The sequence below is a fragment of the Gracilinanus agilis genome, chromosome 6, assembly GCF_016433145.1.
Source record: "Gracilinanus agilis isolate LMUSP501 chromosome 6, AgileGrace, whole genome shotgun sequence".
NCBI classification, from domain to species: Eukaryota; Metazoa; Chordata; class Mammalia; order Didelphimorphia; family Didelphidae; genus Gracilinanus; species Gracilinanus agilis.
The window spans coordinates 108,328,512-108,344,776 of NC_058135.1; the positions used below are offsets into that span (position 1 = coordinate 108,328,512).

Below are 16,265 nucleotides of genomic sequence, written 5' to 3' on the forward strand. Positions count from 1 at the left end.
AAAAAATTGAGCATAACTCTGGTGGTGTGTCACTTCGAGATAAAAAACATAATTTTGTGATATTTATAGTTTAAATAACAAAAATGTATAATTGTGATATATAACTGTATTTAATAAACCAAAATAGGTGAATTAATATAGGTAGAATTGTCATCTATAGTGCCCAGAGTGTCTACACTACACTACAGCAAATGTTCCATCCTCAGCTGCCATTGAAAACGGCTACAGGTGTCAATGCTGACACGTGTGCCATAGGTTTGCCATGCCTGCTCTAGTCAGTGTGCCCTACTGTTTATGCCCGTGTTCTCTCATGTTTCTTAGTAAGAACAGTACAGATATCCTCATGACTTTTTAAGAACTTTAAAATCCTTCATAAGTTGAATCTAACCTATATTTTCAGCCTCAGAATACAGTATTTCCCTCCCCATACTTAGCTGTCTAGCCAAGCTGGCATTCTCTCTGTTCTTCACATAACTCCCATTTCCATGTATTTATGCTGGCTGAACCCAGTGCCTGGAATATACTTTCTCCTGACTTCTGTCTGCCTCACAGAACTTCTAAATCTTTTCCTTTCTTTTTAAACCTGTACCTTCTGTCTTGGAATCAACACTGCATATGAGTTCCAAGACAGAAGACAAGTAAGAGCTAGCACCTTGGCTAGTACAAGGGTACAGGGGTCAAGTGATTTACCCAGGGTCACACAGCTATGACTCTCATCACTTGCAAAACAAAGTTTTCATATATACTATCAATATGATACTCTATCGGTGATCCCCTCAACTGCTAGTGGTGTTCCTCATTAATTAACATATATTTAGTTTGTAAAAACTTATCATCTATATAATCAGTCACTCAATCAACAAGCACTGATTAAGCACCAGTGTAATACAATGCATTGGGCTGAGTGCTAGAAATACTAAAAAAGGCAAAAGTATCATGTTTGCCCTCAAAGAGCTCATATTCTAGTGGTGAAGACCATATGCAAAAAATAAATGAAACCAACAATATATACAGATAAATTATGTAAAGGGTAAATGGATAAACTAGAGGAGAAACTAGCAAGGACTATGGAAAGAGAATGAGACCAGGAAATGCTTCTTGTGGGATTTTAGTTGTCTTAAAGAAATCCAAGAGGTAGAAGCGAAGAGGTATAGTTTAGACACAGGGACACTCAGTGAAAATACAAGGAATGAGGGGTTTGAGTGTTATGGGTGAGATCAAAACAGCAAACAGACTCATGTAATTATCATAGAAGTGAAAAAAATATAAGAAGATTAAAAAGGTAGGCAGGGACCAGGTTATGACCAGCATTAAAGGACAAAAAGATTTTGTATTGCTTCCTAAAAGTAATGGGAAACCACTGTTGTTTATTTAGTGGAGGGGAAGGGAGTTATAGATTAATGTGCCCTTTATAAATAAAATTTTGGCAGCTAAGTGGGGTTTAGGGATAGAAACGAAGCAGGGTGATCAGCCAGAAGGCTTATGAAAAAGTCTAGGCATAAGTGGTAAGGACTTCAATCAGGTTGGGATCTGTGTGACTACAGAGAAAAGTACACAAACCAGAAAGATTATTAATTTAGAAACAAGAAGATCTGGCAAGTTTATAAATTTGAGGTGGTTGCATATTAGCAATTGAAGATAACACCAAGATTATAAGTCAATTTTTAAGGAGGATAGCACTTTCCATAGTAATCCAGCCCTGCATTATTAAGTTTATGATTTTTGATTCCTCTGTTTCTTTTCATTCTAATAAGACTTCCAATCATGTTAATTCTTTCTCCAAACTACTCTTCCCCTTATCTGTACAACTACCTTGCCTAATAATGAGTCATGTGGTCTAATTTTACTGCTTCTTATGCAAATCAAATGATTGTCTTCGTAATCCTTAAAATACTAAATATAGCTATATGTTATTCATTTTTGCAGAACTACCTCTGTTTTTTCTCATGTCTCTTTTAGTTAATTTAAGTATGTCAGGACCATCTATCTAGAACTTGTGTTCTTAATTAATGTTCTAAATACCTAAAGGATCTATGGATAGATTTCAGGGGAATCATGGAAAAATTTTTTTATTTTTATTTTTAAATTTTTAAAATTATTTTTAGTAACTATTTTTAGTAACCTCAAAATGAAATTTAGCCTATTATGAATACAAGTAACAAAACATTAATGGGCCCACAGATTTCACTAGATGCTCAAAGGGAGAACATGACACAAAAAAAAGGTAAAGAACATCTGATTAAACTTTAATCTTAAGTGTTTCTAAGATCATTCCACTTTCTATTTAATATTTTTCAGTCTCTGCACTATTACTTTTAGCCTTAAAGATTAAACTATCCTGACAGTCCATCTTCCTAGTAGCAACCAAGAGAAATATTGATATAGCTATAGCCTAGACACTAAAGAAGCTTCAAAAGACCAACCCCAAAATCACAATTTCATCATCTTAGTGTTGCCCTCCTACAGAAAATATTAATCTGTTATCTATTTAATGATTTCATATAACTGCCAATAGATTACTCTGGATGGCTAATTAGAGAATTACAAGATATGAACAAAATAACTACATTCAGCTAATACTCCACTTCCCTTAAAAACTAAGTTCTTAGCTGAAGAACTCAACATTTGTAGTACTTGCCAGGTCCTTAAAGCTTAATCAGTTTGCTTTGTATTATTTTTTTAGGTGAGGAGATTCTTGGTTAGTTACAGGTTGGAAGACACAGCTTTTAAACACTCTTCCAATTCAGAGATTCTGTGAATTACTCATGACTCTCATAGATACTAAGTAAAGGAATGCAGACTAGAGGACACATCCCTTTCCTCTCTACATAGGGACAGTATCAGTCTAGTAGTCCCTACAATGTTGTGTGGGAACTAGCAATGCTTTGTATATGTGTGTTTTGTTATTGTTATGGTTATTGTTTTGTTTTACAATTAGGAAAGCATAGTCACTTTATGTAACTTTTGTTTAATGGACAAAAGTACCTATGCAATAACATCTTATATTTACATAGCAGTAAGTTTATCTTAAATTGACCAGTGAGTTAGCAACATAGTCTGGCTTGGAAAAAATTCTACCTTCTGCATTAAAACAGAAAAAAAAATAAAGATATGTAGATGACTCCCATTTCACATAAGGGGTTTCCAGACAACACATTTTTAAGCTATTTGGTGGTTCTATATTCAAAACCCTCATTGATTCATTTTCTCTATTTTTGTCCAAGGGCATAATTCAAAGTAAAATCAGTTAATGAAATAGCACAGTAAAAATGGCAACAGATCATTCTTACCATAAACATATTGCTTTAACCCACAAATATACATGCAATCAGTGGGGGAATGTAAACACCTATGGAAATTATGCATTAGGGGCCCATACATGAATATGTATGGCAGCTTAACTCACAGTTCCTCTGCTAAAGCACCCTGGATGTATTCTAGATTTGTCACTTCACTACTTTCACTATGTCTACAGGGAAGAGTGTTGCTGCTAGATCTACTCTTTCTGTGTTCCATTTGGTTCTGCTTGTCTTATCTTTCAGTTTCCACTGATATTACTTTCCTGATCTTAGCATCTTTCTGGTGTATGTTGCTTCTTGCTATCTTCATTTTTATCTCTTCAAGACAAGTCAAGACAATTCAGCTTCAGTCTAGTAGGGTATAGTGTCTAGAAACTTTTCCTGATTATGGTAGGCTGACAGCTCTTTAATTATAGTTACTATATCCAGTAAACCAAATCCATTTTAGCCTTGGGAGAAGATTAGGTCCTTTGTATTTTGAGTGCCATGCTTGGGCCAAAGATAAAAATTTCCTTTTAGAAATAACTATGGAACTTGGGACTGATAGTTTTATACATTTCAAAAATTTTCTCTAACTTAGCTGGAATAAATTTGGGCCAGAATATTAAGAAGGTTAATGAAGCAAGGTCAATAGTCTCCACCTACCACGTCTAAATTACTGGCTTAATTATATTTATATATCAGTAGGAAACTCATAATGTGCAAAAACGAAATAAAACAAAACAAAAACCCTTCAGTCTCCTTACAAAAGTTTTATCAAGGATTACTTGTAATGGAAAACCAGCAAAAAAGATATCTGGTGCATGAAAAATCCAAAAATTAAAGTATATTTTATATGTAGTGAGAATGGCAAAAAATGAGAACAAGGCCAAGGACTACACTGGTATTCTCAAGATAGTTAAAAGCATCTGAGAAAGTTGCTGGGGGAATCCACTATGGAAAATTTATAGAAATGCATATAAGAAAATCATTCAGACTGAGGGTATGTAGGAGTTGTGATGTGCAGTAGAGGCTAGCACTCACTTGAATTCATTCATAGAACCATTAAAAAGAGGACAACATTGCCTTCCTCACAAAATGAGTCTTTAAAAAGGTTTACTTACCTATTTTGAATCCTAAACTTTTAAGTTCCTCAAAAGTAGATTGATATGATATAAAAGTCTACATTATATCTCAAACACCACAAAAGAACCCTTTATATGGTACATGAAAATTATCAAGAATATCCCTAAGTACCTCAGATCAGTTAATATTCAGGAATGAGCTTTGGCATCTTATTTATTTTTGTAATGATAGAAAAGTTCAGCTTCCCTTGATATCTCCCTCTTTCCTTCCTGCCTTCCTACTTTCCTTCCTTCTTTCTTTTTCGTTCCTTCTTTCCTTCCTTCCTTCTTTCCCTCCCTTCCTTTATCTTCCCTTCCTTTGACTTCCTTTCCTTTCCCTTCCTTTCTTTTTCTGTTCTCCTTTATTTCTCTCTCTCTCTTTCTTTCTACCAATAAAATGATCTAGAGAGATCTTTCTATGAAGAAGTAATGAGATCTGTCAGTACAAATGGAAAAACAGACATGCACAGCGTATCAAACTTTAGCTCTATTTACTTATCCAAAAGCTCTGGATGGCCATCTCTCACATGCATCAATGCATTCAAGCTATCCAGAAGCAGTCTTTCTGCTCTTTATGAAGCTGTAACAAATGTGCCCAATTGTATTTCTCTTTGCTGCTTTTGTTTGCCAGCTGGGAATGTAACTACCATTTATGAACAGATACATTTTGCTGAAGCATTTGATAAAGAAGGTCAGCTAGAAATCTAATCCTTTGGTATTTGATGTTGACACCACTCAATCTTTTCTTACAAGAGTCAGCAAGCAATCATAGGGGGAAAAAAGAACTAAGTACACATGAACATGAAATGCAGTGAGTGATGGATTGTGTCAGATTTACAGTTGGAGACTTCAAAAGCTGGGTATTAGCTTATCACTGAAATTTATTTTACCTAAATCATGTGCCACCTGTTAATTAAAATAATAAGACTTTATTCATTTTAGTATACTTATGATATCAGATAGTAAAGAGAATTTTAAGAAATATTTAATTGACTCTTCCCATGTTAACAGATCATAAATTTGGAGCTAGAACAACTCTATACGGTAATATTGTCCAATCCTCTTATTTTACAGATGAGAAAACTGGAGCCTGGGGAGGTTAATGTAACAGCATTTGAACCAAGGACCTCTAACTCTTTCCAGGATAATACATTTCCTACTTTAAAGTCCTTTGAAAAGTAATTAAGAATAAGGCTTGAAGTCAAATGAAATTCCTTTACAAGCATCTTTCAGGGGCTGTCCAAATTATTTCCACTTTTTTTGGATAGGATGGGTAGGTGGTAATATGGGACTATCCCCTGGGCTTTGAAATGTTTTTCTAACAGGTAGTTGAGTTGGTAGTATTATTTGGCATGATACAATTTGAATTATTTCCTTGATTCTGCCTCTGTATAATTTGGAGATGTGGCTAGAACTTGTGGCCAGGAATTAAGTCTTTGTTTTCCAGTCTATAAACTCATGGAAATTCTTCATGACACACTAAGAGTGTGACTTAATTGATAGTTTTCAATGTACCTTCAAATTATCACACATGTGATACTTTTTATTTATATGATAATATGATATACAATACATATGATACACAATAGATACTAGGATATGTTTATATGTCATGACATATGATATATGATAACATAATATTATATATGATCATGTATAAATATGAGTTTAAATATTGTAACCACCTCAGTAGAATATTAGCAGCTTCTTTTTTTTTTAATTCTTACCTTCCATGGTAGACTTCATAATATATATTGTTTCTAAGGCATAAGAATGATCAGGGGTGGGTAATGAGGGTTAAGTGACTTGCCCAGGGTCACACAGCTAGGAAGTGTCTGAGGGTCTGAGGTCAAATTTGAACCTAGGACCTCCCATCTCCATACCTGGCTTTCTATCCACTAAGCCACCTAGCTCTGCCCCCAGAATATTAGCTTCAAAGAGGATGAGCTTGATTTGTTTTCTTTTGTCCTGTATTTCCCTTACCTTGCTCAGACTAGGTGCTTAATAAATCTTGAACTGGACTAATTTGGATGGACTTCCCCCATTGGGATTTAAGTTTTTCGAGGTTGTGAATTGTTTTGCTTTGTCTCTGTATCCTGGCACTTACCTCTGTGCCTGGCACCTAGTAAATGCCCGTTGGTTATATTGGGTAGGATTGTATTAGATGATGATTCATACTGACAAAATGATGCTATTTAAGGAGTAGTATATTGATTTGGCTTGTTTTTCTTTTTAGCATAAACCATAAAGAAAAATGAAACCCCATTTTAAAGCTTAAGCAAGGACAAAAATTATTAGACAATTCAGAAAAAAAATAACTGAGAAAAGAAACAATAAAACCAAGTCTGTTAACTGGCTCTGACAAACACCGTGCCTAAAGGCTACAATTACCTAGTTTCATTAACTGTAAAAGAAGTTATTTTAAAATAAGTTTTAACTCTCATTTCTCACAGGATTCAGACTTCTTTACTCCCTTTATACACTCTGACAAACATTAGTGAGACAATGTTGGGTCTGACACTTTGCAAGATTTTATTACACTAAGCAGACATGAAGGTTGAAAATATCATAAATATTAATCAGGGTTTAATGAACAGTGGGAGGCCTCCACATATCAACCTGTACTAGAGGAAACTTTGAATTAAACACACCACTTCCTACCCTATAAATCACCTGTGGAAACTTGAAGGTACTCTGATGCCACTGCTTATGCTGCTAGATCCCTAGTCATGAAACAGTCGAGGTGCAAAAATAGACATCATTTTATCACCCCACATGGAGCTTCTGCATTTTTAACCAGCCCATTTTTTTGTACCTTTTAAATTTTAATTACTTCTGAAAGATTCAGAATTAATATCTCAGAAGAATCAAGGCCTTCATTTTTTTTTCTGCAGAGAAAAACAGCACAGGTGAAATTGGTGCAAGCTTGTCTCCTATTGTCTCATTAACGAACAGTAACGATAATCTAAAAGGACAAGCTGCCGCAAGTTGGGAAATAGAATCCAACAGTCAATGATTGATTGACTTATTGCATTTATTAAATATGCCCATTGCTAGTTTTGCCTCAAGGCACATTTACTATGTATAACAGAAAAAGATAATGCCTCCCACCTCAGTTTGCCATTTTAGAGGCAATACCACTGTACATACATGCTCACAGATTCCTACAACCTCAAAGAATAATAAATGAGAGGATAATCATTTCATACAGAGTAATCCAATAAGGATACTTATAATACTGAAACAAGGGGCAGTTAGGTGCTTCAGTGGAGAGTGCCAGGCCTGAAGATGGGAAGTCTTGGGTTCAAAACTGGCCTCAGATCCTCAGATACTTCCTTTGGCAAATCAGAGATTGCCCTATTGCCTAGCCCTTGCCATTCATGTGTTAGAATTGATACTAAGACTGAAGGTAAGAGTTTAAAAAATTAAGAACCAGGTAATGGAGAGGTTGATATTTTGGAAAACATATTTAAGAAATTTCATTCCACAATGTGATTTTTTAATATTCCCATAGTCCTATTCAACCTCTAAGAGGCAGTATAAAATCTCTTATACTTTTCCACTAATGAATGCTGGCAGTTTCACAGGGAGCCTCTCACTGTCTCATCTTTCTGTGGCTTCTCTCAGTCTCATACCCTACTACAATGTAGAAACTCCTCCCCTTTAAGACATACTTAAAGCCTTGAGGTTATTGTTGTATATTTTGTAGTCAGCCTCTTTCCCTCTGGATTCTAAACTACTTTTTTCTCTTATTTGATATTTTATGTTTTCACATATTACATGTAAAAACAATTCTTAACGTTCTTTTTAAAAAATCTCGAGTCATGAATTCATTCCTTCCTTCCCCTCTCTACCCCTCTCACCAAGATGGTAAGCAGTCTGATATAGAGTCTACCTGTATAATCATGTAAAACATTTTCCCATAGTAATTCTTTTGTGGAAAAAAAAACTCAAACAAAGGATCAATTAAGAAAGAAATTGAAAAAAGTATGTTTTGGTATGATTTCTGATTCTATCAATTCTTTCTAAGGAAGCAGATGAAATTTTTTTAAAATCATGAGTCCCTATGCATTGTTTTGGATCATTTCATTGCTGAGAATCGCTAAGTCATTCACAATTATTCATTGTACAACATTGCTGTTACTGTGTATAATATTGTCCTGGCTCTACTTAACTTTACTCTGCATCAGTTCTTATAAGTCCTTCCAGGTTTTTCTAAAATCTTCCTGCTCTTCATTTCTTACAGTGCAGTAGTATTCCAATACTCACAATACCACAGTTTATCTAGACATTCCACAATTTCTGGGTATGCCCTCTCTTTCCAATTTTTTGCCACCACAAAAAGAGCTGCTTTAAATATTTTTATACTTCTAAGTCCTTTTCCTTTTTAATTTTTATCTCTATGGTATACAAACTGCAATGGTATTCCTGGGTAAAAGGTTGCAGACTATTTTATAGTTCTTTGGGCATAGGTCCAAACTGCTCTCTGGAATGGTTGAATCAGTTCACAACTCCCCCAACAGAGCAATAGTCTCATTTCCCACATCCCTTCCAAGTTTTATCATTTCCCTTTTCTGTTAAAAATAACTGTTCTGAGAGTTGTGGAGTGGTACCTCAGAATTGTTTTTATTTGCATTTCTTTCATTAATAGTGATTTAGACCACTTTTCACATGTCTATAGATAGCTTTAATTATTTTATATGAAAACTGCCTATTTATGTCATTTGACCATTTATCAATTAGGGAATAACATGTATTTTTATATAGTTAACTTATTTTATATGTATTTCAGAAATGAGCCTTTGTTGGCTCAAATGAGAGACATGTTGTAGAAATTTATTTTCACCATTATGATTATTGTTTGTTACCTTCTATCCTATCCCCCCCCCAAATTTATTCTAATCCCTTTCCTTTCATTCTGCCCATGATCAAGGGTGTTTTGCTTCTGACCACCACCTGCCCCAATTTACCTTCTTTATCTTTCTCTTATTCCTTTCCCCTTCTACTTTCCTGTAGGGTGATATAGATTTCTATACCCAACTGAATGTGTATGTTCTTCCCTTTTTGAGATAATTTTGATAAGAATATGTTTAAAATGTTCTCCCCACTACCCCCATCTTTCCCTCCATTGTAAAAGTTATATTCATTCCTCTTTTCTTTGAGATAATTTACCATTCTGGTTTTCCCTTCCCCCTTTTCCCAATGAATAACTCTTTCTCACTTCTTAAGTGTATTTTTTAAGATATCATATGTAACTCACACCCTTCCCCCATGTATTCTCCTTCTAACTGATGTAATAATGATAAAGTTCTTACAAGCTACAAATATTATCTTCCTATATAAGTATATATAGACAATATAACCTTATTGAATCTCTTTTAATTTCTCTTTCATGTTTACCTTGGGTCTTGAATTTGGAAGTCAAATTTTTCATTCAGCTCCAAACATTTCATCAGGAATTCCTGAAAGTCCTCTATTTCATTGATTACCTATTTATTTCCCCTGAAAGATTATACTCAAATTTGCCAGGAAGGCAATTTGTGTTTATAGACTTAGCTCCTTTGTCCTTTGGAATATCATATTGCCTCTGGTTCTTTATTGTAGAAGTTGTTTAATTTTATGCTATCCTGACTGTGGCTCTGTGAAATTTGAATTGTTTCCTTTTGACTTCTTGTAATATTTTCTCTGTGCCCTGAGAAATCTGGAATTTGGTTATAATATTCCAGGGAGTTTTCATTTGGGGATCTCCTTCAGGAGGTGGGTTCTTTCAATTTATATTTTTTCCTCTAGTTCTGGAATATCAAGTCAGTTTTGTCCAAGCTCTTTTTTTTTTTAAAGTCACAGCTTTCAGGTAGTTGGATAATTCTTAGATTATCTGGCTTGGATTTATTTCCCATATGAATTGTTTTTCCAATGAGATATTTCACATGTGTTTTTTTTTTCCTATTTTTACTTTCTTTTGACTTTCTTTTATTGTTTTTTGATGTCTCATGTAATCATTTGTTTCTACTTGCCTGATTTTGATTTTTTAAAGAGTTATTTCCTTCAGTGAGGTTTTGTACCATTGTGAGCTTTAAATATATAGCGAGGGGGGGCGGGGAAGCAAAGCAAAACTTTAGGAAGGCAAGTTGTTGGAAATGAGTATAAAATATAACAAAATGAAGGAAAGTAAGAATGAATTTTTTAAAATGTATTAAATTTCCACTGTATGCTAGTCATTGGGGATACAAATACAACTTTCTTTCAAATAAGGTGAGATTGACTCATGTAGGAGAATGATAGCTGAGGAAGAGGATTTATGGGTTAGAGAGATCGATTAATGGTGCCTGGAGTTGCAAGTCAGTAAGCTGTCTATTTTTTTCCCCCCCAGAAATAATGGTAGTATTAATTTGATTACAATGTCTAAATCAAGTATAGGAAAGGAGAAGTGGTACAAGGGATAGAGGCTATATTTGCTTTGGTGAGGCAGAGTAGATTGTGATGTAGAATATGAAACATGGTCCAGAAAAGGCTAAACAGCAGGGTTGCATGTTCTTTTTAAAAATAATTTATTCATTTATTTATAATATTTTTCCATGGCTACATAATTCTTGACTTTTCTCACCCCTCTTCTCTTCCTCCTCCCAGAGCTGACAAGCAATTCTACTGCATTATACATGTATCACTTATCAAAACCTATTTCCATATTATTCATATTTGCAGTAAAGTGATCTTTTAACATCCAAACCCTAATAATATCCCCATTGAACCACATGATCTATCATATGTTTTTCTTCTGTGTTTCTGTTCCCACAGTTCTTTCTTTGGATATGGATAGTGTTCTTTCTCATAAGTCCCTCAGAACTGTCCTGTATCATTACATTGCTATTGTACCGTGTGTCCGTCTCTGTGTACAATGTTCTCCTGGTTCTGCTCCTTTCACTCTGCATCAATTCCTGAAAGTTGTTCCAGTTCACATGGAATTCCTCCAGTTCATTATTTCTTTCAGCAGAATAGTATTCCATCACCAACAGATACCACAATTTGCTCAGCCATTCCTCAATTGAAGGGCATCCCCTCATTTCCCAATTTTTTGCCACCATAAAGAGTGCAACTATGAATATTTTTGTGCAAGTATTTTTCCTTGTTATCTCTTTGTGGGGGTACAAACCCAGCAGTAGTATAGCTAGGTCAAAGGGCATGCAGTCTTTTAAAGCCCTCGGTCATAATTCCAAATTGCCTTCCAGAATATTTGGATTAAAGGTACATTATAATACCTGCTATTCAAGGCTGAAACCTTGGATAAAACTGAATCCTTTGCAGATAGCTCTCACTCTAATTTTAAACATCCATATTATCTTTACTGTATAGATTTTTCTCTTCACTACTGCCCCTTGGTGCTCCATGGACCGACCCTCCCCCCCACATCCATCTACAAAATAAACAGAAAATCTTCCAAGTGAAAGCAAAAGAATTGATGCAAGAGTACCATCACTGTGGGCAGACCTCTGAGAAGGAGAGAAAAGACCTTTGTCTCTCTACACCTATCTGGCCACTGGTCTTTATATCTTCCTTCCATATGTATGCATTCTAGTGCCAGTGCCCTGGCCTCTACATGTCCTTGAACTAAGAGCCAGTCTCTTCCCTCATCTGGAAGGAGCCCACTTCCTGTCTCCCTCCTTTTCCCAGAAATCTAGGTTGACTATAAGTCATTTAAACCTCTTTGAAAGCAAACTGAGTAAAGAGGGGAGGAGAGTCAGATTATTTTTGTGATTTAAGTGACTTTGGCCTCATCAAATAGTTCAAATCAGCCTCAGGGTGAAATTCCAAATAAGACTGGATTTACTCACCTAGAGATAAGAAGATGGGTCTCTGAGGTCCAGACTAGAGAATGGTTAGATTTTTTTTTCCCCATAAAATTCCATTGATTCTTCAATTTATTACATTAAGTACCTAAAAGACATTTTAAATAAGCATTCATTTCTTTTTAAATAAAATACTTTCTCACACACAAAGCCTTACTGATTTATTTTCAAGGAAATCATTGAAATTATTCTATACCATGGTAAAATTATGTTATTATTAACTCTCTTGTACTACAAGAAACATACTGATCATTAAATTTCTTAGTCATGTGTTAGACTGAATGAAATGTACTCATGTATACTTTTAATGAAGAAAAAATTATGGGAATATGACCAATATTTGAATTCAGAAGTCTCCATTTATCAATTCAAGATCCTCCAATTAAATTATGTAGATGATAGAAACAGAAGATATTGTTAAAATAATTTATGCTAACATGCAGATTTGAAGCATTGTACAATTCTGCAAAGTGATCTATATGACCATATTACCATGAAAACTTTTGTTCTGACATATCTTGGATCTTAAATCTAAAACAGGAAAGAACTTCAGAGATCATCTTGATCATCGCCCTCCTTTTAGATATAGGAAAAATGAGCACTAAGTAGGACTATATGGGTAATGAGCAAGAAGAAAGATTTGATCCCACAACATATGACTTTTGAGTCAGTTCTCTTTCCATTGCCTCTACATTGGGTAACATTTTAAAAGTAGCTTTATTTGAGGTTACAAAGGAAAACAAAGTAAGCCTAGAATCAGACTGGCTAAAACCCAATTTGGATCTAATCTTGTTCAGTCAATCTCAGCTCCTTTTCTCTCCCAGTAACAATTACTTGCTGTTAATACCATTAACCCACTGACTCAGCCTGTCAGGATTTCCAAATATATTAACACTGAGCAATAGGGACCTCTGCCACCCTGCAGCACGGATTCAGAGCAGCTCAGTTATACTATTGGAAAAGACTGAAATGAAGCCATAATTAATCAAAAATCTCATCCAAATGACTTGTTCATTTGAACTATTCTTCATAATAGAATAGAAACATAATAGAATCTCAATACTGTTTTATGGCTCTCTGATAAAGGAATAGAAATAAAACTAAGTTACATGAAGGAGACAGTCATAGGATCCAGGAGATGAATAAATTTCAGAATGATTAACTTCAAAGAATAAAATTTATGCAAGTGGTTTATTTAGAGAATTAGGGCAGATTTGACAAAGGTGACAGACAACACAGAAAGATCATGAAATATAACAAATTCAACTCTAGTAGTTGGAAGGTATAAACCTAGATTCTTTTAAGATAAGCATTTCAGATGAATTAAAATGGAAAGTGTTTGGATAATTATCAGGATAACAATGAATTCTGGATAGATTTGAATTCCTGAAGAAAATGTGGAGCAAATGAAGAGAAAGACAGTAAATAGATTGGTATGTGAGCCTTTTCCCCCTACCCCCCACCAGGGATTTTGTAACCTTTAGAAAGGCTGTATGGTATGGAAGAGAGAGAGCAAATCTTAGAGCCAGGAAGACCAATATTCAAATGTAGCCCTGACACATAGTAGCTCTGTGATTTTGAACAAGCATTTAACCCTTTTCCATTTTCTAACCTATAGAAACTTTCTCATATTATAAGTTGTAGTGAAAGTGCCAAGTATTATAAAAATAAAACTAGATGTAGATGTTGTTGATAGAGAGGGAGAGGGACCTAACCTGGATACTACCACTGGTAAATGTGTGACAACAGTGATAGCCCAGATAGGTGGCTAGGGCAAGATCAACTGAGGCTTGCCCTAGCTAGATGATGTACCACCTCCCTCCTTTATAACAGTGCCCAGGCAGGATCCTACATGTCAATGGATGATATCCCTTCAGGTCCCACCTATGGTTGATTGATAGTGTAAATGGGCTCTATTCACTTGGTAAAGATTTGTCTCTGACTGCATATCTACCTTCCCAAAGAAGCTATGAATAACCACTTCAGGAAGGTACTTTAAAAGGCTTTGTCTGTATTTAACAAAGATGGGGTATTGGGATTGGATAGAGGGATTGGGAAACCCTAACTAAATTTGTTGATGATAGGACTGTAGGCAAGTAATGAGTCAGGACTGTTAACTCCTCTGGTCCAGCCTGGCCACAGCCAAACCAGAGTAGGCAAATAGCTGCTTGATGTTTCAGATTCTTCTTTGCTAGATGATATGTCTAAACAGTCTTTGGGATATCCACCCTTTCCACCCTCTTCTTCTCCTGCCCACTTCCTGGATCCCTCCCGGGCCCAGGAAAACCTAGATAGCTAAGATGATTGATTTCCTAATATCTAGGGGCAGTAGAATTAGAAGATGATGGTCTGGGTACAGGTTGATGATATTATCTGGAACAAGACAGGAAGATCTTGCAAGGTTGAGCCCAGCAAGTCTCAATCCCCAAAAGACCAGGATCCACAGATCTCTGGTCTCAGGGAAGGAAAGGAACCCTCAGCCAGGGCTGCCAGGGAATTTATACCACCTGGGCTGACCACTCTCTCCCTGTCCTCAAGGCCCTCTGGGAACATTCCGATATCCAATGGATCTACCTGTCAATCAACAGCGTGGACCCCTGGCTCCCAGAGATTCAATATAACACAAGTCAATTTTGGGCAAAGGGATTTCCTTACCTGGAAGTTCTCTATGACAAACAAGTCACATGTCCACACTTTAGCAACCTTTAATTGATACACAAGCTCTTCCTAGACAGAGAAACAAGCAGAATAATGGCAGACTTAGTTTCTCTCCATGTAAAAAAGACCAATAAGAAAACAAAATATGTTCTGTCGATTTATTAAACACTTTATTTTTAATTATTTTGCTTGACACTCTGCTCATTATAATTGACAAGAAATTAAGGAAAATATTATTTAAAAGAAGTTGGCTTTGAGATCTTCATTCCAATAAGACTTGAGGGCACAAAGGAGAAAACTTTATGCAAAGGCTGGATACTGCCCTAAAGCCATCACTACCATAAACCATCTATATCATTATGGTTTAACACTATGATATCTTGTTTAACTCTTTTTTTCTTTTTCTTTTTTCTTTTTTTTTTTTTTAGGTTTGGATTCATTCTTCACAAAGATGAAGCTATACTCCAGAAAATTGATCTTGAAACTCTGTCATATATAAAGACAGTTAGCTTAAAGGACTATAACTGCATTCCTCAGTCTCTGGCTTATACTCACCTTGGAGGATACTATTTTATCAGCTGCAGTCCTGACAGTACTGGGGCTATTCCACCCCAGCTCATGGTGGACAGTGTAACTGACTCAGTCATTGGATACAATGGTGATGTTATGGGTACTCCATACATTTCTCCAGATGGACACTATCTTGTAAGCATTGATGATGTGAAAGGACTTATGAGGGTTCAATATATTACCATCAGAGGAGAAATCCAGGATGCATTTGATATCCACACTAACCTTCATATATCTGATGTGGCCTTCCAACCCTCTTTTACTGAAGCCCACCAGTACAATGTCTATGGCAGCTCAGGCATGCAAACAGATGTCCTCTTTGTAGAACTTGCCTCTGGGAAAGTTAAAATGATCAAGAGCCTCAAGGAGCCTTTAAAGGCAGAAGAATGGCCTTGGAACCAAAAAAACAGGTTAATCAAGGACAGTGGGCTCTTTGGCCAATACCTGATGACACCCTCCAAGCAATCCCTATTTATCTTAGATGGACGACTCAATAAGTTAAACTGTGAGATCACTGAAGTAGAGAAAGGAAATACAGTCATTTGGGTTGGAGATGCCTAAAGAACCATGTTAGATAACTACTGAATGAATAGTTAAACAGTACATTGCACTTAACTCCATTCTTTCAATTTATGGTTTTTCTTTGGAAGTTTATATTCTAACTTGATATAACTTAGATCATTTAGTAGCCCAACAGAATGTGGATTTTAATTTGGTAAGGCAATTAAAATGTCTTTGAAGACATACTAATTGCAATCAATATTACAATTAGTGTGGAATTGTCCAACTTG

At 35.5% G+C, this 16,265-nt stretch overlaps 1 protein-coding gene across 3 annotated transcripts in view; it reads left to right on the forward strand.

Moving 5' to 3' along the window:
- The window catches only part of FSTL5 (follistatin like 5), an 862,438-nt gene extending 846,403 nt beyond the window's left edge, over window positions 1-16,035 (forward strand). For all 3 annotated transcript variants that reach the window (XM_044680057.1, XM_044680058.1, XM_044680059.1), the window contains one exon: window positions 15,333-16,035. In XM_044680057.1, the coding sequence (XP_044535992.1) occupies window positions 15,333-16,035 (703 nt within the window). The remainder of the gene's footprint in view (window positions 1-15,332) is intronic.
- Window positions 16,036-16,265: the final 230 nt, after the last annotated feature.